Consider the following 21,584-nt stretch of genomic DNA (forward strand, 5'->3'; position numbering starts at 1 on the left):
ATTTTAAAACTAGGAGTAGGCATTATCAGTGAGATGTAATAAAGGAACTCGGATTCTGTACCTAATATTCAAAGTAGTGTAAGTCTGTTGCTCCATCTATGCTCCAATACTTTCTGATTCTTAAGGGGAAAATGAGTGCCACTCAATAAATTAATGATTTTCAATTGTCAATAAATACCTCATTCTAACATGCTAATTGTTGTCTATGACAGAGGACACTTGGAAAATAAAATTAAGAATTAAGAAGTTTTATTTTGCCTTAATCACTTCATGTCTTCCAAATGTTCCTCATGGATATAATTTATGCTACCCATATATTAATATATAAGAATACTCGGGGGTTGAGGGCTTACCAAACACAACGTATGTCCTGCACACAATATTTATCTCGGTGTATGGATTCATGAAGCATTCAGCCCGCAAACGTCATGATGCTAATAAACTGTTACGTATCTCTTTACAAAAACAAGCATTTTCAACATTACATACAATGGAGATATGTAAAAATCGGTTTCATGAAAAATTTGACACGTAATGCTTTACGCCGGAATGTTAAAACATGTATGTCCAAATCTGAATTGCGGCCGTCCACATTCATTCAATCACACTCAGTGCTCCCATTTGCACCATGAGCAAGGGGAGGGCAAGACGCATAAACAGTCACTCAAGCGTCAGCTTGCTTTTTGAGTCCCCCGAAAGTCCTCTTTAATCTTTTGACCACCAGCCTTTAAAAAGACATTGTAACTTTGGAAATGTCACAACGAACAGTCCAAGACACGATGAAGTTAGACACACCCCCCGGGGGACTGGAAACATGTTAAGTGTTGTCTACAAAAAACAAAACAAAAACATTGTGACGTTTCCTTATGATTAAGCATATTCTACATCGTTTTAAACGTATTGCGCTGCGAACACGAGACGTCGCTACCACCGGTTATTTCGAACCACGTTTGTAATACAAATCAGTGTCCCCTTTGAAGTATTTGGTACAGTCCAGTGCTTCTTTTGATCGCTCCAGCTTTGAAAAGAAAGGCATAACATGTTGGAGGCGGTTGTAGCTTCGGTGGAGTCGGGGATACCGGTGGTTCGGCGAAACTTCACAACCAACCTATATCGTAACTGAAGGAACGGGAAGAGCCCAGAGAGCTAGTCAAGCCATGTTATGAAAATAGTTATGAGACATATCTCTTCTATTTTAAAGGACCTTCTTTGAAAGCAGATAAGAGCATTTGCAAAATTAAAACTTGAAGAGGCGAGCTCCAAAATGCAGCTTGTTGCCGTGTTTTGTGGCACCCTCATAACTTTGTTATTTCGCTGTCAAGGTAAGTGCAACTTCTTAGAGATTGTGGTTATACGTACAGCTGTTTTATTCTTGTAACATTACCGCAAATTTTAATGCGGTCATCCTTGAAAGGTTCGGCGATAAATATGATTTGTGTACGCGCAGATTGGTTCAATTTAACAATATTTAACGATGCTTGTTGCCGAAGATCCATGATTCCCAGTTAACGTGCAAAATATCTAATAGTTTCTATTTTATGTTTGTGTATGATACTGAGAAGTCTTTTATTTTTAGCATCGTCAGTGCTATAAGGTGCAGACGGTTGAACCTTTAATTTGGCATAAATATTTTATGACTAGTAGTCATGTAGTTTTACGATGAGATTTTAAAAACACGGTTGTCATCCAGTTTAGTCTCTGTAGAAAGTTTTACGGATAGCACTCCAAAACATGCAGAGGAAGAATTGCAATCAAACTAAAGGTCAGGTCTTCCAGGTTTAAACTCTATAATTGGAGTTCATCACCACTTAAACACTTATAGGTAGACTCAACTCCTGAGTTTGCTTGTGTCACACAAAGTGTGTATCTTTTATGATCACCGTGGTTATTTTCATTGATAAAAGTAACAGCTATTTTATAACCTTGGATACATTTTGTGAAACCATCAGCTACGTGCAAATTTAACTGATGGACCGATTTTTCATTATCGAAACATTTACACCAGTTCGCATCTCACAGATCTCTAGTAATACATTTTAAGTCTACAGGTCTTTGTAACACCTTGTATTTACAACATGTTAGAACAACAATCCCGCGGACGCTGGAATGCCGGAACATTAGTGAAGCGCTGCGTACAACCTTTTAAAGAAACAGGGCATGTCAACTACATCTGGTTACATCCGACAAACATAAACATAAAATTTCGTCTATACAAAGGTTTGTAAAATAAACGTCTGAGAGAATCACTGTTTTCAATATATGTTGTGCGTAATTTGTACAGGTCTTAGATTAATAACATGAAACTCGGCAGTATTTGTCACTTGATTCAGATGTCACCAAACGGAGTTTAAATGCCAGTCAGATTTGCCTGACATCATACTTAAAACTGACAAAACTGATGTTGAATAATCAGTTTTGTACTCCTTGAAATCAATAAAATGTGTTGCATTGAAACGTTTGTTTTTAGGGCACTAACTTTCGGTTAGTTGTTGGCGATGTTGATTTATTGGAGTTGTCCTGTAATCGATAACTCTATAAAATTTCATCTGCGCCGTCTAAACTCTAGCTTGTGTGCTGACTGTTATACTGTGCTACCTCCTCTGCGGCAATGCTGTCCTGACATAGCGTGTATGCTCTTTCCACTTAAGACAGGAGCGTACTAAAAAGGACACTTTATGTTTGCATCAGCATATAGGCATACAGGCTACATAAAGTGTCTTTTTTAGTAAAAGAAAATAACATAACCCAACCCATTTAAAACGAGGATGATTATTAAATCAGTTAAAAAATTCATTATGTTTCCTGCGTAGTATGGTATTATTTAGCATGACAGCATGTAAGGAACAGCATTACTTATTTATGTTATTTCAAAACAAGTCAGTCATTCAGCTGGTTTCTGTACAGCTAATTCTGTAACCCATTTCAATGACAGCTTGAACAAATATAGTATTGATTTATGTGTACCTCTAGAGGCATAACATCAAATTTAAATGTTTATGCTTTGCTTACTTTAATCAAAGTAAGCAAAGCATAAAGGGGGGGGGGGCATTCACTTTGCCATATTGATGGTTTGTTTGAAAGACATGTGCAAGGCATGAAGGCCAGTAACAAGTGTGTGAATTTCTCATTGTAGAAGAGGTGAATGGCTGAAAACATGACTGTCAGTCACAAATTCGTTCTTCTCAAGGTTTATACTGTGTGTTTTTATGTGGATCTGTTTCAACTACAGTTCTGTGTCTTATATTTTTTAAGTGATTTCCCTCAATGTGTTGTAAATGTAATTCAGGTCTTTTTTCTGAAATACATTTTCAACATTATTGTTTTGTATATAGACTTTGATTTCTACATTTTCAAATAAACTTAAATAAGTTATTGCTGTGGGTATTTTTGTCCAGTAATAATATACATTTTGTATTTAAAGAGAAAAAAATCAGTTTAGAAAAAGCATGATTAATCTTGAAAGTTTGTCACAGCATCATCTTGGCAAATACTTCCTAGATGTGCAAAGAGAGATTGAGTGCTTTTGTTGATAATTACCCATCATAGTTCCATCACAGTTTAGATCATTTTGTTATTGATGTGTGAATAATGTGTTCAAGGTGTGCTCTGCTTCAATTTGTTCTTCATGCACTTTAGTCCAATTCACAAGGGAACTGTGAAGAAATGCGCTTGAATTATTCATCCCTTTTTAAGGATTTGTCAGTCACATCAGTCTGTTTCCCTGTTTGTCTGTTTGATTCACACTTGAGCTATTTGTTCATGATGTTTTATGTTTCTAATTATATTGTCTTGTTGAATGTATAGTGGTGTAATAGTGAGCTGATGACAAAATTTGTCTCATTTGCAGCTTTTGAAGGTTGCAATTCCCTTTTGTATTCCTTTTCTTGGTTTTATGTTTAATAGCACTAATCACTTAATGGAAAGAACATAATCCTATTGGCATGGTTATTAACTGTTATAAAATATATAAAGTGATTGTTAAGTGTGAGCAGCCATGGTGAGGAATTTTTACCTCATGAAAAACAGTACTGTTCCCTGAAAAAACTATTTACTGCCTGTTGATTCCTAGCTAACGCATGTATGTATTGAAATTTCTCTGTGAATGAAACAGTTTTTTGTGCTGTGAGTACCATGTACCCACTTTCTAACCACAAATCTACACGTTGAGCTGGTTGGTCTGGTAAACAGATATATAGTGAAAAATGAGATTTGTCTTTGCCTCGGGTATGGGATTTCTCCTCTAGGTAGCAAACCTTTGGGTGATGTGAATTTTTTGTGTGAAGAAATTCTTACTTTGGGTTGTGTATTATTGAATGAATGACCCTGAGTTATAGTAGATGTCCGTTTAGTAGATGTCCCCTTTATTCTCTATGGCCACCATTCTCCTGGAACCCAATACTCAGCTCCCTGCACATTTGGCGGTCCTGGATAGGTTATCATTTCAGAACACAGGATTACCTCTTCAGGGTGTATTTTGACCTGCATGCAGGCCTACAGGTTTCATTGTATACGTCACCTTTTTGACACTTAACCAAACTGACACCAGCAGCTATCGCTCTTTGTGATTTCTGCAAGGAGGGTGGGGGGGGGGGGACTGTAGGTTTGCTCAGTGAAGGAAGCTATTCCGGGCATCTGCCACAGTTGTTAATTGTTTGGGTGGTCTCCTGAAATAGGACTTACCATTTGCACAACTGTGCACCCCTCTGCCTGTGTGATGCCCCCCCCCCCCATGTTTTTGGAGGTTACAGTAATGAGGGCTGACAGCTGAGCAAGAGCCGTGTTTTGAAGACTGCATTTCAGATATAACTTTTATAGATTAGGCACAGACCACCTTGCTCTGCTTTGTGTTTGTGACATGGAGTCCTGTCTCTCTTTGGTAAGAGCAATAGTCAAGCATCTCCTGTACAGAAAATGCAAGAAGCATAGAATAAGAGTGGCACAGGGAATGATCTTTATGGGCAAGACTGAATTCTCTTCGCTCAGGTGTGAGGTCAGGGAGCATGAGGGCTGAGAGAGGATCATCGTGAAGAGAAGCATTTTTTCCTCCAAAGTATTTCTTCTTACTACCCATTCTATCCTGTGTCTCTAATTTATACTTATGGAATGAAGTTTGAGATGGATGATGCACATCTTAGTTTTTAAAAAAGATTTTTCTTTGTCTTGGCTGAATGGCAAAGAAAATTGAATTATGATGTATCCACTTTTTCTCTGTTTAGGGAGGGGTTATAATGAAGATATCAGTTAAAAATGTATGGACATTAGTGTATTGTTACAGTAGGTGTCTGAATCTCAATGGTGTGTACAGATGTATTGACATTAACCTAGTTACGCCTTTATATTGTCACAGCGAGCAGCATACAGATCACGGGACCTCTAATAAAGCCAGCCCCTGAGCAGTGTTTGATGCCAGCAGCTTTCTCTCAGAAGCTGGGAAAAAAAAATGTGAAATGGTGCGGCAGTGTGTCTAATGAAGCCAGTTAGCTGGTAGAGTAAGGCTTCACACACACTGCAAGACACGCATGCCAGTAAGATTGGCTCCGTGAAAGGGAAACAAAAACATTGGGGGCGTTTGTCAGCGGCAGACCCCGGGTGTCACCCAGAGGGCTCTGGAAGCGAGGGGCCCAGGGGCTGAATCCCACCGCTTGCCCCCACAGCACACACATTACAGTTTAGATCAGCTAAAAAAAGGCCGGCGTAAAAATAACTCTGGAGACAGCAGTGGCCCCTGCACTGGCTGGGGGAGGGGTTCTCTTAGTGTCTGCCTAAAAACATCTCTTCCATTATGGACCGCACCATGAAGACTATCAAGATTTTTCCCTCATAATTGGTGTTGGACCGGATGTGCTGTGTTCAGAACTCCCTTTGCCCCCAATGCACTTTTTCTGGTGAACCACTGTCTTGTGGCTAGTGCCGTTTATCCTGTGACTCTCGTAACTTGTGATTCAACCTTGACCATTTGTCCCAGTTTCATTCAGCCCTGATATGACCTGCTGCCTTGACACATCATTGTACTTTCAAGATGCTGTACGTGGGTCTTAACATTTTGTGTGTTCCCAGTGCCCTCCTTTTGAGTCAGGTACATAATGTTGGCATGTCCACAATATGAATGGTGGTGTGTGAATGAAGAAGACAAAAGACAACAAATTTCCTGCTAGGCTTGTCCACCAGGCACAGCCAGATGGATGGATAAAATTATTTCATGAGTCAGGCTTAAGAGGGTTAACTCAATGAAACACAGAGTCATAGTGCTGTGTACCCAGTGCCGTCCTGAGACTCGAGGGTTGCTTGTCATTCATGTTTGATACAGTAACATTTTTTTTGACAATGGATGTCCCTTTTTATGAAGGTAAATACAGTATGTTGCAAAATGCGAGAGCTTGTAGACTTGATTTTGAGAACTTGTAGAATATGATGTGAGAACTTGTAGAACAAAACTCTGAACTCGTATGTTTAAATTTTCACTTGCCCACCAAATTTCTCTTGGACATCTCTTGTCATAAACACTTCCACCTGTCAAAAAAATCAAAACCAAAATCCTATGAGTATGGACATTATCTTACATTAAGTGTTTTTCTCCCCATTGATGCCCATTATAAGGAAAAGGCTTAACATGGCTTAATGTTCAAAAATAGCATCCAGTGATCACCAGTAGTAGTAGCAAATACACCATTACTCTGTCAGATATACAACATCTGGCTTGATTTTTAATTTAGAGGGGCTCACTTACTAGATGCTAATTCTCAGGGTTGCACACTTACATTGCCATCAAATACTGGGCCCCTTGTCTTAGCCTGGAAATCAGCTCCAAAGCACAGCCATGTCACGTTTCTCTTCCGCCTCCATCCTCATTCATAGCCCTTTCTCTGTGGGTGCTTATCAATGAAGGGGCCTAAGCAACAAGCTCTATTAAACAAACAATATCAGAGCCCAAATAGGCCTTTCAGGCATGGGGCTTGAGTTGCAAAGCAGCTGAAAGAGCTGCCTCCTAATGAAGTCTGCTAACTCAAGTGCTCCATTGGCATGGGGCCTTTCACAGACGCCTCCATGGACAAAGTGTCAAAACAACCCAACCTCTGACTGTTCCTATGTGTGTAAATTGTAGTTTTTGACTTCACGCAGCAAGAGTTGAGAGGGGACATAGACCTACTGAATTATTTGTTCTCAGATGGAGTGATGTTTCATCTCTGTCACTTCCGCCTTATTAAATTTCATTAAAAGTTCTGTCAGAACTATTTTGTCCTTTATCTTGTTTTCTACTTGACAGAGACAGAAAAAATGGTCAGAGTTTATCCATAATATTTCACACCTTTGAAAGTGTTCAAAGGAGGTTGACATCTGGTCCTTTTAAAACCAAATTTTTGAACCAGTAGCCGGATGTGCCATAGTGTGTTGCACCTATGTTGCTCTACTCTACTACTTTTCACTCTTTGTGCACTCTTCCCTCCCTCTTTTCCATAATTCTTTCTTTTCTTTGTGACTCCATCTACACGTCTGTGCTCTAGTGGCCACAGATTTGGAGGTGGGAATGCTGGCTCCCAACCCTCAATTATTTCTATAGCACAGATTTAAGGAAAGACAAATATTTCCATGAACTATGTACATTTGAATGAAAGCACTAGATGATAAAAGCGCTCCCTGTTTTATGTTGAATACTCTGTCAATAAACATTTTGTTTTTTGGATTTCATAATCCATCCATAATGCCTGCAGTGGAGCATGTACCATGAAGCACTGCTTTGTAGGGTATAATTAGTTTGGTTGGTTTATTTAAACGTGTTTACCTCAATATCACATTCGTAATACACATGTTTTGTACTACTGGAAAACGTTCAGAAACTAACTTTGGATTTGGTGTTGAGGAAAGCATGTGCTTTGTTGTTCAGCTGTCTTATTGTTTGTGTTTCTGTCAACCTTGCTGTCTTGTTGAAATGGAAAGCTTGTTTGACTGGATGAGAGGTTGTCATGAGGTGAAGTGACTGACTTGTGCCTCCTGCAGATGTAGCCCATGGTCTCTACTCGACTCAGCACACACTGCAAGAAATGCCAAATGTGTTTCCTCTTGTGTCTAACACTGAACCACTTCACATCCCCAACAAATGCCCCTAATTCAAGACGTCAGCTCTGTTTAGTTGTTCTTAATAGCAACAAGTCCAAATTAGACAGTCCTGACCTACATCTTTAAACAGTTCTCAGAGCTGAATTCACAAGGCAAAGGAGCCTAGTCCTCACTGCTCTTGAAAACAGTACATGAAAACTTGTCAGGCATTGTTGACCCAAGCTGCCTAATGCCAGCATTACTCAAACAATACTTAACTCTAATCTTTTTCACCATAGTAAACTTTCAAACTGTCAATGAGTGTATCGTTCTGCTTAATGTGGAGTATGATTTCTGAGCAACAGAGTGTCACTCATCACAGTTTAAAAAAAGCTTATACTCAAAGGGCATCTAGGGTTATTTTATAGAAAATAAATAAATAAACCCAGGCAAATAGCTTGGGTGACATGAAGCTTTGCTTGTTGTCTATGTGTCTAGCAAAATATTTTCTGTTGAGTTCTTTGCCCATTTGTTTTTATTTTCATTCACAAATGTATGTGCAGGGCATACTAATTGCAAGCTTTCAGTGATACATATGCTAATAGCATTCACTCATGATAAATTTTCAGAAATATCAAACTCAGAAATATTGTGCACTATTATAAACTGGTGAATAATTTGAGTAATATTGTGCATATGTTTCTGTTCTGTTAATGCAACAAAATGCTTGGATATGGATCCAGCATAGAAATTTTTATTTTCTTTTTTTTCCCCACATGCAGTGGTGTATGTTGGTAATGCTGTGGTATCCTTGGGAAGTTTCCAGAGAGGGCCAAAATGAGTTCACCTGAATATAATGTATTCCAGTTTAAATAATTCCAATCATTTTCTGCAGGTTTTAGTACTGAGCTGGTGGATGGGCCTCCTGGTGCCTACTACAGTAAATGCTTCCCATGTAGAGATGAGCAAAAGAACTGGAGAAACGCAACAGCAGCTTTGCTTGAGGCGACTTGTAATGGCTTGTCTCTAGGGGGAAATGAGTGGCATGTAATTGATTTTGCCTGGGGTGGAGAGGAGGGGAGCAATCAGCCTGTTCTACCTCTAATGGTTGAAAGCACATCTTAAGTAAAATGAAGAGGACAATGGCACGAGCAAAAATGTAAATGTCCTGGTTTCAAATCTGGTTGTAATCGTATGGTTAGTTTCATTTTACGTGGAATCCTGGCTAATTTCTCTCATGTCTCACGGAGGTTTACTGTGTTGCACCCGCCCTCCCTCCCCACCACCTTGTCCTCCCCACCACCTTGTCCTCCCCGGCAGTGACGCCTGACTCTCCCTACTGGTGCTCCACCTGAGATTTCATCCTGCCCAATCACACACAGGTGCATGGCCCAGGGGATGGACATCACTGAAAAAATGATACCTGCACATTGTTAAGGACAACAAAACAAAACCATTATTTTGACAGTGTAATAAAAAAGGTACCTTGCTCTTTGCGGTGCACTAGTTGTCTCCTCTGTCATGCAGACTGAAGGGCTTTTCTGGGATTGTTTTACTTTTTGAAAAATGTCAGAGGGCTCCAAGCAAATAACTGGCACACCTGCACGTATCACATCACCTTCAGTGATGTGCCTGGTCACTAGGTTCTCCCATTTATAATGGATGTTTGTCCTATAAGTGAACCTTTAGATACACAAAGGGTCTCAGTGAATGGGGGTTCAGGTTGAGCTCTCTTCCGTTGCTTAAATATTTATTCCTTTTACTATGGAACATGAAGGCAGCAGCACTGATTGCCCACACCGTAATGTGCAGTGTGGCCACCATATGTTCATGTGTAGGTAATTGTTACTTTAAAGCCGGCAAAAGTGGAGGATACCCCTCTTTCAGCTGTGGTGTTAGTATTCTTAGCTCTTTCATATGTGACATATTTTATGCTGTGTAATGTATGTGTTATGTTACATGGTTCCTTATGTTTTCATTACTCTTATTAAGCTTCTCATAGTTTTCGCCACCGCATTTGCTATACTTTGTAACATTAAATCACTGTTTCCTCAAAGCTAACGTTAGCTAGATTTTTTTCAATCTAGTGTTCTAGTCACACCGGTGTGCCCGTACGCTCGAAAGAGTTAATAGGAGACTGGAGTTCTTTGAGGATTCTCTCTGGGAGATTTTGTCAGATGATTAACTAAGTCTCAACTCCAAAGCATTCAGGAAGGGGCCCAATTAACTTATTCCCGAACACATCTAGGGTCAGTGTCCTCCCTGAGAACTCACCCTCCCTCTGTAAGGTCCCAGTGGGCCCCTAACCAGGCCAGCCGGAGGTGCTCCAATGCCACTCCCCCCATTCCTCGAACACGGGTGGGTTGGGTCAATACTCTGCTGAAGATCAGTGACACATCAAGGACTTGAGGAAGGAATTGTCTCATTTGGGACTGACATTTAGAATGGTAATTCATAATGCCATTCTTTGTTTGGGGCTTATCTGGGAAAAGTCAGTTTGAAGAAGTTTAGTGTCTGCCTTGATGCTTTATCACCTTTGCCACATATCTGCTGTCTTTTTCGTGGTTCATGCAGAGAGCGAACTGTGCATTAGGTAATTATACAATTTTGCAGCCATTGAGTCCAAGATGCCGTCATTTGTGACAACTTTTTTTTTTTTTTTTTGGGGGGGGGGGGGGGGGGGGGGTTGGGGGGTTGGGGGGTTGATCTGGAAAAAACTTTACCAGTGTCCCCTCTTTCTACGTGGAAGTTTTGTCATCTTTTTGACCAGGGAAGGGGTTTTAAATAGACATCAATAAAGTTTTACATTTGTAAATCACCTCTCATGGGATAGTATGTGGACCAGTGTCTGAGCACAGAGCTCAAGATAATGGCTTATTTAGAATTTTTCATCCTAAAATTCAGTCCAGCAGTACATGGTATCCTTAATTAAATGTTGCCATGCTTTTAGATATAATCCAGCAGAGGCCTGCTCCTTATGAATTGGTGGTGTTTCATGGGTCACCTTGTGTGAAATGGGTCCTTTGCTGTGGTGCTCATTCTGCACACAGTAATTGTATTCATCTTCACATTTCACTCAAAATCCTAGAATACTATCAGCCCTCATTTATGAAGCTAAGAAGTTAATGCATGCAGAAGAATAGGACAAAGCTATTTCAAGAATTAATGCTCATAAAATGTAGTACTGGGAAAATATTTGTTCCTATGGCTCACTTGCAGTTTTTTTGCTTTGCTTGAGGCAGACTTTTTTAGGTACTGTTTGATGGCAAGATCAGCATCATAACTTGAGCTGTGACCCTTTCTGTCACCTTTGGTAGAGTAGACAAGGGATGTGCTCCACTCACAAGTGCTGACTGCCTCCAGGTTATTAACATGATGCCTGCGATTAGGAGACAAAGTTGAGGATTTGAGGAGAGCGCCTGCCCCCCTGCCTCATCAGCCAGCAGCAAGGCTCTGACTGATGCTGACGCTGGCTCTGACCAGTTGCTGGGTGGATGGGAATAAAAAACGGGCTTCCCTGCTGCTGATGGCATCCATTCATGTTTCATTACAATTCAATGCGAGCTAACATTTGTATTTTCTTTGTGCTGTTTTTCAGACCTGCAACTTGCAAAGTACTTAGTAGTGAGGAGCCATCTTAGCTTAATAACATAATATGATCACATTAGTAATAGCTTTCATTTTTTTGGTAGTCTGTAAATGCAACCCTTCCTTTGTTAGCCCTGCAGCTTTGGGTACGGTATCACCAGAATGTTTGTTCCCCTGTGGTGGATTATTTCTGATATAGGCCAGTATTTGTATTTCATCTATCTGTGCAGGTAAATTAAAGCCAGCATATGCTCCCTTTCCCTGACAGCAAAGATTAAAGGCTTTTTAATGCATCTTCTCTAACACATTGTTATTCATGTTTGGGGGGCTTAAATGTTCTTCTCAGGCTGGGGCTGAGTGAGGCAGAAAGATGGATAGCCTCACAGCAGCGGCATGTTTATGCACAGCAGCAATCAGGCGTGATAAAATCTCTTTGACAAACACTGATACACAGAATCTATGCAAAGTGTTGCAGTTTCATCTGCCAGGCTTTCCGAGGATGCAGGCATCCCATCCCTCCGTCAGAGCTGCAACCCGAGACGGATCCGGTTCTCCACTCAGAGGTTTTTGTGTCACTCTGTCTTCCTGTGGGTTAGGTAACAGCTATTCTTGGCACCCCATTCCACACTTTCTGTGCACTCTGCCACCCCTGCAAGAGGGGTGACCTTTATTCTGTGTGAGAATGGTGAAGGGGGGGTGGGGGGCTTGCAACATGGCAGCTGGTTAGGTGGGGTATGAGAAAGCCATAGCCAGTAGGTGGAGGGTTTGTCCTGCCCTTGACCTGGCATTGATCGCTGTTCTGAGAATCCAGCAGAGGCCTGATGTATGTTACAGACAGAGGGCAAGTGTGTGTGTACAGGCCTTGTGGTGTTTGCTCAGTGGGTGACAGACAGCTCAGTGTGGAAACTCTGAAAATGGGCCATAATGGTAGCTGTATGTGTGTATGTCGGGGGGAGTACTCTGACTTCCAATGCTATCTTCCTCATATTGTCTGATTCCACCAGTTAATCTACAGTAGGTACCCTTTTTAAAATTGATGTTTTGGAACTTTTTTTGAGCCTGTTCAATTCGAGAGATCTGTCAATACCTAGTCAGCATATTTTTCATTAACTTTGGTGTCAAAAGCTGAAATGATGTTAAAATACATTTTCACCCACTTTTTAAAACCTTAATAGTAGGGATGTAACGATACCAAAAACTCACGGTATGATAATACCACATTAGCCATGTTGACCTTGAATGTGACAAGATCGCTGGCTACCCCGGGGATCCCTACACCAGGTTCCGTATGACGAAAGGACATTAGTGCAAGCCCACCTGGAACCCATACAGATTGCATTGCAGTGCCTGCAGTTCAAAAAAATTGCCTTAACATGAGAGTCAATCAGAGCGATCTGGGCGATTTTCAACCAGACTGAAATCGCCCCAAAGGGGTGGTACTCCATGGAACATGACGTGACGCTGATTGGACTATGATATTCAGAGACAGGACAAACTGTCTAGAACAGTCACAGCTAGCGTAACACTATGGTAGAATGTGATAGAAAAATTCCCTCCCTTTCCCCCTTTGGTGGCGCGTCGCCCGACCGCCCTAAGGAACAAACCGCCCCTGGTACAATTGCAGAACAAAAACAATACAATTTTCGGCAAGGAGAGATAGTAGAACGCAGCTATACTAGCGAATTAACTATGTAATATCCTGGTAGATTTCATCACAGTCCCGCAACGGTATTGAGACTTTTTTATCGCAATATCACAAAATTTGATATGTCCTTAAATCCCTACTTAACAGGTATCTGAATAGCTGCAATGATGCAGTCACAGCTGCAGTGCTTCAGTAGAATTTTACTATGCCAGTCTGTAGAGTCACACAAAAAGAATGGGTCCAAGGGCTGAAAGATCCAAAGAATCGGACCACTGTTGAATAAACAAGAGGGTAATCACCGTCTGTATGACACCACTGCAACAGATGTAACCTTTCAGTTGCCCTCAAGAGGAAGTCTGTACACTCTGTCAATTCAGCCAGTGGAACATTTCCCTCACTGTAATCTGTTCACATAATTGTTGCACAATGTCTATTTGAGAAACATTTAGCTAGAGAGTCATCACGTCAGTACAAGGTTTTAAATCCTCTTCTTTTCAACAGCTGTGAATAAAGCCACAGCTTTGAACCCTTTGTCTCTGAAACAAGGCAAGCCACTTCTGTAGCATTGTAACTTGTGTCCTTGAGAAGTAAAGCTAGGATGCTATGAGTAGTGTGTAATTCACAGATCACCAGAACATATTTTCTTTTTTTGTCATATAAAGTATTGGCCTTTAATCCAGTTATCAGTAACAAATATGGGGCGGCAGTGTAGCATAGTGGTTAAGGAGCAGGACTTGTAACCGAAAGGTTGCCGGTTCGATCCCCTCTGGGGCACTGCTGCTGTACCCTTGGGCAAGGTACTTAACCCACAGTTGCCTCAGTAAATATCCAGCTGTATAAATGGATAACATTGTAAAGAACTGTAACCTATGTAAGTCGCTTTGGATAAAAGCGTCTGCTAAATGATTAAATGTAAATATATAGCACCTGCAGGGAAGGTATACAATGTCCAAATGAGAAATGTTGATTACCGTAATATAGACTTACACACTAGAAGTGTTCTATTTTGAAATACTGCCCTGGAATACTACTACCTTGTCAGCGGTACATTTAAGCATACCCTGGAAAGAATTTCATGTCTGTATTCAGCCCAGTGGTTTGGCAGGGTAGCAGTCTGGCATGTCCAATTCCCCATGGCCCTCCAAGTCTCCATATACTGAACTCCGTATCTCCCGCAGTAAGTCACTGAACACAAAACAGCAGTTTGCAAATGTTTTGTGTCTCTTGTCACATGTTGCTAAAGGAGGAGACAAATCAAAGTATCTCCCCTCTCTCTTTTATGAGCTTGAGCAATTTAAAAGCAGAGAGAATGTCCCTAGTGTGCAAAAATAGATGCTAGAACAGCAGCAGATTTTCTGTGTTCTGTGTTCTCTGTGTTCAACAGCATAATTGAATCTGGACGCTCCAGCCAAATTCAAATTAGAGACAAAGGCAAACTTGTGTTTGTTTCGGTGTTTAAATGCTGGGATTTGATCAGTTGAGCAGATCAGCAGGGAACAGCATCACCAGTGAGACGAACATTAAAGGAGTCAAACAGGAGTGGGGGACATATCTACCAGATCTCTGGTCTAAACACTCTATAAGGCATATCATCATAGATGACTCCCTTTATCACTGAAAAATTTAGCTGTCTTACTGTTGGGGGGGGGGGGAGACAATGCAATGTGTATCAATGATGCTGATGACATACATTTTCTTTGGCTGCTTATCCCACCTCTCAGTTCCCTAGAATAGAGTATTCCTCATAATAATAATAATGGCAAAAATAAAGTTGGATTATATTCATAGTTGTAGTGATGATGACAATAATGATTATGGTGATGACAATAATGATTATGGTGATAACAATAACTGTCATCATTAAACCCTATGGAAGTGGTCTGGTGTATACTGTGCTTGTGCCTGTAACAGTTCTAAGAAGGGAAATAATGAAGTAACCAAGGAGATACTGGAGCAGCAGCAAAAAAAAGATAAAGCATTAGTTACTATGAAACATAATAGTTTCATAGTTACTCTGGGTTAATTTTCTGTATTTAACCCTTTTCTGCAAGAATCTCTCTGAGGATTTTATAAAAACAATTTTCAGTTTCAGCACACATTCAAAATTTCTGCTCTGGTGCAGGAAGAGAGCACAGCTAGTGAACTGTGAATACTGTTTACAGTGGAATCAATCATGCAACAAACTCACCAAGCCTTTCTTTTATTACTCTGATAATCAAGTCTGTGTGTGGGTCAAAATGATCAACATATAAAATTTAAAGAAACATCACTTGAAAAATCTCAAAAAGTCTGTGGTAAAGTAGAAGAATCGGGGGGGGGTGGGGTGGGGGGGACTGTGCTATTTCTATATGACAGAATCCTCAAGCTGTTTCTGTGGTTTTTTATCATTGTGAAATCAACATGAGTTGGCTATTCAACCTTCATCTTGTCATGTACATCCAATCCTCAGAACACTTTCCCCATGGAAAGTATGTCATACACCTCTGTTTCAATCATAAACGACAGAAAGGATTATGAAGAGACTGAAGTTAGCTGTATCGAGGCAGATGCAAATGCATTGCAGAGGGTCGGCCTGTCGGATTTGCAATTTTGAGCATTTCCCATTGTCATTACTATCAGAAAAGCTCAGACGTTCTTCCGCAGTGAGCACATTGCGAAAGCAGTGAAGCACTGTCCTAACCACCATTTCAAAGCACCAGTAGTTGCCCTATATGTACAGATTGGGCTGTAATTGCCTTCATTGTATGGCGCTGCTGCCTCGTTAAAGTGTTATCTGTGCAGTGGGAGCACCAGCTTCTTGGACTTGAGAAGCAGGGCAGTGCTGATATTGAATGAATGAATATTATCTGTGTGTTGGTCTTTATATGGCTGGTGTGGGTTTTGCCACTGAATATTCTGCTCTGGAGGACTGCCAGTGCTATTCTGATTGTATTCAATGCAGTGTGTTGACCTTGATTTGATTGGAGCGGGGCCTTCATACACAGCCCAATGCCTGTGTTGTGTAATAAAGTGCAACCCTGCAAGGATTATACTTTCTAGTTATCAGGTTTTACTGATCTCATGGGCCTGTGGAGGAAGGAAGGGGGGGGGGGGGGAGAGAAATAATGGGGCCACTGAGAAGGAGAGAGTCCCTCATCAGGCTTTCACCCAAATTACTACTGAGGTTACAAATGGCCCATTCCTTTTCTGCTTCCATGGAACTGGTGAGTTGAGGAGCTTGCCTAGAGGGATACTATGGTTTTCACTAAGAAGATCTAAGTGCTCTTAGTAGCATTCTGTTGGATAGCTTTGTCTTGGATATGAAGTGTCCTGCCATCCACTCTGTCTGTTCAAAGCACGGACTGCTTGTCAACATAAGTTAGCTGTATGGAGTTTATTGATCCTGACCTCTGCTGATTTTAGACAGTCAGGATAATTGAACAGGAATAATGATCATGATTTTTCTCCCCAGTTCTGGTAAATGTTTTATAGAGAGTTGGGAAAGGTGTGCTATGAATGGAAATTGCTTCCAGGTCAATAAAGAATAGAATCATAGGTCACCCCAAGGTTAGCCCAGCCATAAACTGGACAGCTTCATGTTTTTGTTCTCCTAATGGACTCAAACCTTCCACTTATTAGTCCTCCCTTCCCTCTGTTTTTGCATGAGTATAGTGCTTTTCTGACTTTTCTGTCTCATAGTTGACTTTCTGACTTTGAACAGCAGCCCCCATTACAGAATCCATTGTCTGATTCAAAGCTGGAATTTTAGCCTTTTTCTCTGAGTAACTGTGACAAACATTCATCTGCCACCAGGCCAGACTGTGTTACGTTGGATGTTAAGAACCCACAGCTGACTTTGGTAGCAAATTTCCCCAATGGCCCAAACTCTGTCCCCATCTGTAGAGGTGCCAGGAGGGAAGTGTTCCCCAGTATTGATCTGTGGCTCTCTGGAGGGCTCAGCCTTCCCCTCCTGCCTTGAAGGTGCTGTATAATTCTCTGATTAAGCACCTTTCCCCCAGCCAGCTTTGAAAGGCGAGGCTGGGGCAGCACACTTTGACTGAGCGCAGTGACAGCTGTGAGGACCCCATCCGTGGAGAGCCCTTTTGAATTTTTAGAGCCCGGACACATTGTCTGCAACTCAAAGCCCTACTTCCCTTGGGATGGGCTAGGGAAGTTGCCCGATTTTCTTCCTTTTTTTAAGGCTGACCTGTCAGCCCTCTCGAGTGCATTGAGGCAGACCCTGACAAAGCCCCTCCAGACCAGCCTTCTGTTTGAGTGGGGCCTGCAGAAGACCCCCACGCGATCCTTTGTTCCACTGTAAATAAGAACAGAATTTTATTCCCTCTTCTCTTGTGTCCGGAGACAAGCCAGGCCTGTCAATTGGGAATTAATGGTGTTGGCAGGCCTATCGATCATGGGCCCCGCTTCCAGCCCCGTCAGTGGTGGATTGGTTGCACTCCAGTGGTGACCCCTCACTCTCTCTTGGCTGGACCCGGGCCTTTATGTAAAGCCTCAGCCTCTAGGCAGGAAGCATAGGCTCTTTGTTGTTTTATGGCCCTGTACACAAAGAGGGAACCCTGCCGTGAAGGACAACAATGCAAAGCCCAGCCACAGAACAGCCAGTGACTCCTCCATTATTTTTTCCCCAAGTTTGTGTATTCATATCATCTACCAAGCATGTGATGTGATTGTGCAAAAGAAATCGTGATTTTGGTTTTGTTTAAACTGAAATGATGGTAACGATTTTTATTATAATTGCACCACAAAGGTGAAGTAGATGATTTGGGTAAAGAAAACACAAAGGTCCTCTGTAGTATTACCTATCTGAGAGGCTTATCAAATTGTAAGCTCTTCTTGTAATTCAGCTGATGGGGCTGATTGCTTGCTGTATTGTTTGTGCACTTACAGCAGACAGTATTGGACACATGCAATTAATATGGGCTGCATGTGTTCAGTCTTCTTTGTTCTTTTTATTTATGCCATTGAAGTACAGTTTCAGTAGAAAGTGGTAATATTTAAAGGTTTTTCTTGCTAAAAGTCAGTTTTTACTGACATCTGCCCTTTGACTTGATGTCATTTGTATCAAGGTTGTTTCATAATGCAGATGGAAATGAAATTGGAAATGGAAAATCACCCACCTTAATAATCAATCATTCCTTTGTAAATATGAATCATGGAGGCCATTGACCAAAATATCCGTTTATCTGTGTGTAGTTCTTCATGACTGTTTAGTTTTTACATCCACTATGATCAATCCTTTTGTAATCAAAGTTCTTCAAATTATTTTCATGTGATGCCCTGGTAGACACACTTGTGGCAAGTGCTGTAAGATCCATTGTGCCACAGACGAAACTATAAAACCAAGTTTTCATTTTTAAGCCATAGGCTTCCCCCTCAAATGCTTCATTTGTTAGTGTTTGTGAAGGTTTGTCAGTTCTCATAGGGAATTAAAAGAAAAATGGGAATAGTCTCCAACAGAAATGCAGTGAGCGTCCAATGCACTGTGACTTTGAGCACAAAGAACACAAGGATGGAAACTACATGCCAAAAGAAGTTAATTTAGAGTTTGCTGTGTAGCTTTGAAAAAGGACCCAGCTCTGCTATAACGATCTAATGGCCTGTAACCTGAAGACCAAATAAAGGAGAATGGTGAATGTTAAAGTCTTTAAGATGAGACCAGACAGTAAGCAGTGGAGCCATAGCACGTCTAGACCAGTTAAAAGAAAAACATGTTCAATCTTATAAACCTGTGTTCTTTAGGAGGTTAGAGGGTTGATGGAAGAGGTTATCTTATGAAGCTATTATAAAAGGATTTAGAATGGAAAGTGTGTGGGTTTTAACTGCAGACATGATGATTTGTCTTTCTTACTCACTTTAGCTCCCTAAAGCAAGTGCTAATTTCTTAATCTGACATGACTGGAGGTCTAATGTGGGAATTTGATATTGTTTACACTAAATACAGTATACAGGTAGGCTTTGTAAAATTGCAGTCTGGTAACCTTATCATATAGATACATACCAATTTATAAAATTATTCCTGGCTAATTAGACTTTGAACAGCCTTTCCTGTATGGGGGAAGTGGAGAACAAATGCTTAACTCACAATAAGCTTTTTGCTGAATCAAGACATCCTCTTTTTGGATGTTGAAATTGAACAAAACCATTTACTTAAGCTCTCAGAGATAAATCACTTTTTGTGCCCTGCTTTGTTTCTTCAGGGAAGATGACTTCATTCCAAGGTTTCTCAGCCTTATCTTTCAAGAGCTTAGTCCAACTCCTTTTCAGCTCTAATGTGCCCTTGTGTTATAGCAGGGAAGGCATCAGATGTGAGGGAATTTTGATTAATGTGAGAAACACATTGACTGGAAGTTTTTTTTAAGGTTTTTCAGCCTCTAGACATAGTTGACTTACATTAAGTCCAATTAAAGGAGTACATGTGCGTGCAATCAAATTTGTTTTTCCTGTGCAGATATTTATAAGGTACCTAGGACATGTGTGTCCCACATCTTCATAGTGGGGCAACTCAAAGCCAGAAAGGAAACTGCAGACGAGGAGCACCGGTCCCTGTGTTTTCATGCAGTACCATGCTGGTTACATGTGGTGCCATTTCCCCAAAACTGTACAGCAGTATCAGGTTCTCCTCTTTGACTTCAGGATATTAGCACATGTAGACCCTTAATTTCTCCTCTGAGAGTCATGGTCAGTTCAGGTTGCCCCACCAGTTGGAAAGGACTAACATACATTCCATTGCAAATGCCTGTATATGAGTCACAGCCTATTGGGTGTCAGAGGGGGAAGATGTCAGAGCAATAAATAATCCACCAATCAGAACAATTACATGCAACCCTTTTGAGATGAAGCATGTTAGGGATCCTTTGTTCATCTGTCAGACTTCCTCAGACATCCAAATGGTGTGGTGGTCCATTGCCTTGATAGACATCTTTGAAGGTATCTAGGTATTTGGATTTTGCCTGCATGCAGCGATATTCTGAATACTGATCCAGTCAAATTATTGCAAATAGTGCTGAAAGAAGAATCCAAAATTCTGAAATACCTCAAACTTGCATTCATATCCATTGGAGAAGGCATAAGGTGTTACCTCAGCTGACAGAACCTCCTTCCTGTGAGGACATCTGAGACTTTTTTGAGCCTGCTCTCACAACATGGTGTAAGAGGCTCTTAGTGTGCTTTCTGAAAAAAGAATGGACTGTCCCTCTGCTTTGATGTCTAGCTGAGAAGGTAGAAATGGCTGAGAACCCCTTTTTCCCTCCTGCCTTGAATCAATCATGCTGTTTCTGTTTCCTGGGCTCAATTTTCTTTTCTGCCGGATAGGTCTTTTTAGGGGGTGGAAAAAAAGCTCTTCAACTTTACACATTTAACAGCAGCGCAGTTTCGTAAATGCCTTTTGTTCACCCACTCCCCTGCTGGGCATTGTGGGAGAATCTCTCCGCTGCAGGGGATTGTGGGAAAGGCTGTAGACCCACTCATCACTGCTGACAAATCAATGGGGGCCTTCAGAACGCAGACCCCAGGGATCTGCTTGGCCAAGGCGCACCAGCAGTGGGAAACAGCCTCCAGGGCACGAGAAACATTCTGTGGATGTTGCTGGCTTCCCTAGTTAATACCAAGAAATAAATTCAGTCTGTTTATCCTTTTATTTTGTATTTGTACTGACTCATCTCAGTCATTGAGTGAAACTCCTAATTTGCTAATCTCAACCCAAAAAAATTCAAGTGACTGTGAAAAAAAATATATATGTGGACAGATTCACTATATATGGGTTTATATATAAACATGTATAAGTACCTTTAAGTATATATTATACTTAAAATACCCATTTAGATTATTATATATGATATTTATATATTATGTAAAATAATTTAAAATAAAGTTTTAATGTTTTGGATGTTCAAATTAAGTAGAGAGTGAAAGATAAATGAATCTTTTCAAGATGTGCAGCTGTGCAGTTATTCATATATGAGGTGAACACAGAGTGCTTGCACTTAAGAAGGAAACTTCATTAGGTGGGACATTTGTTCAGAGGGCATTCAAGTGGCCCATTTACAGTATTGATCCTCTTTAGCTAAAACATGCACTTGAGAAGACAGTCCCTTCAGACATATATATTGGGGTTGTCTGTCAATGTAGTCCTACTGTGTCAAGTTGCACAGTCATAAGAATCAGAATATATGAAATCTCAGGGGTTCTATGAAAAATATTTGAATGCTATTGCCTTTGATCCAAGTGCGGTCTGATATCTCTGATTTTTACAGGTCTGATTTGGGAAAGGACTATTTTCATAAAAAATGGAAAAAAATAAATAGGAAATAGGAATAAA

General features: G+C 40.8%; 1 protein-coding gene across 1 annotated transcript in view; it reads left to right on the top strand.

The window, feature by feature from the left end:
• The first annotated feature begins 1,024 nt into the window (after positions 1-1,024).
• The window catches only part of LOC118781784 (low-density lipoprotein receptor-related protein 4-like), a 92,349-nt gene continuing 71,789 nt past the window's right edge, over positions 1,025-21,584 (top strand). Inside the window, exon 1 of the mRNA XM_036534855.1 lies at positions 1,025-1,322. Within this exon, the coding sequence (XP_036390748.1) occupies positions 1,265-1,322 (58 nt within the window). The 5' untranslated portion in view covers positions 1,025-1,264. The remainder of the gene's footprint in view (positions 1,323-21,584) is intronic.

Source organism: Megalops cyprinoides, chromosome 8 (genome assembly GCF_013368585.1).
Source record: "Megalops cyprinoides isolate fMegCyp1 chromosome 8, fMegCyp1.pri, whole genome shotgun sequence".
Taxonomy (NCBI): domain Eukaryota; kingdom Metazoa; phylum Chordata; class Actinopteri; order Elopiformes; family Megalopidae; genus Megalops; species Megalops cyprinoides.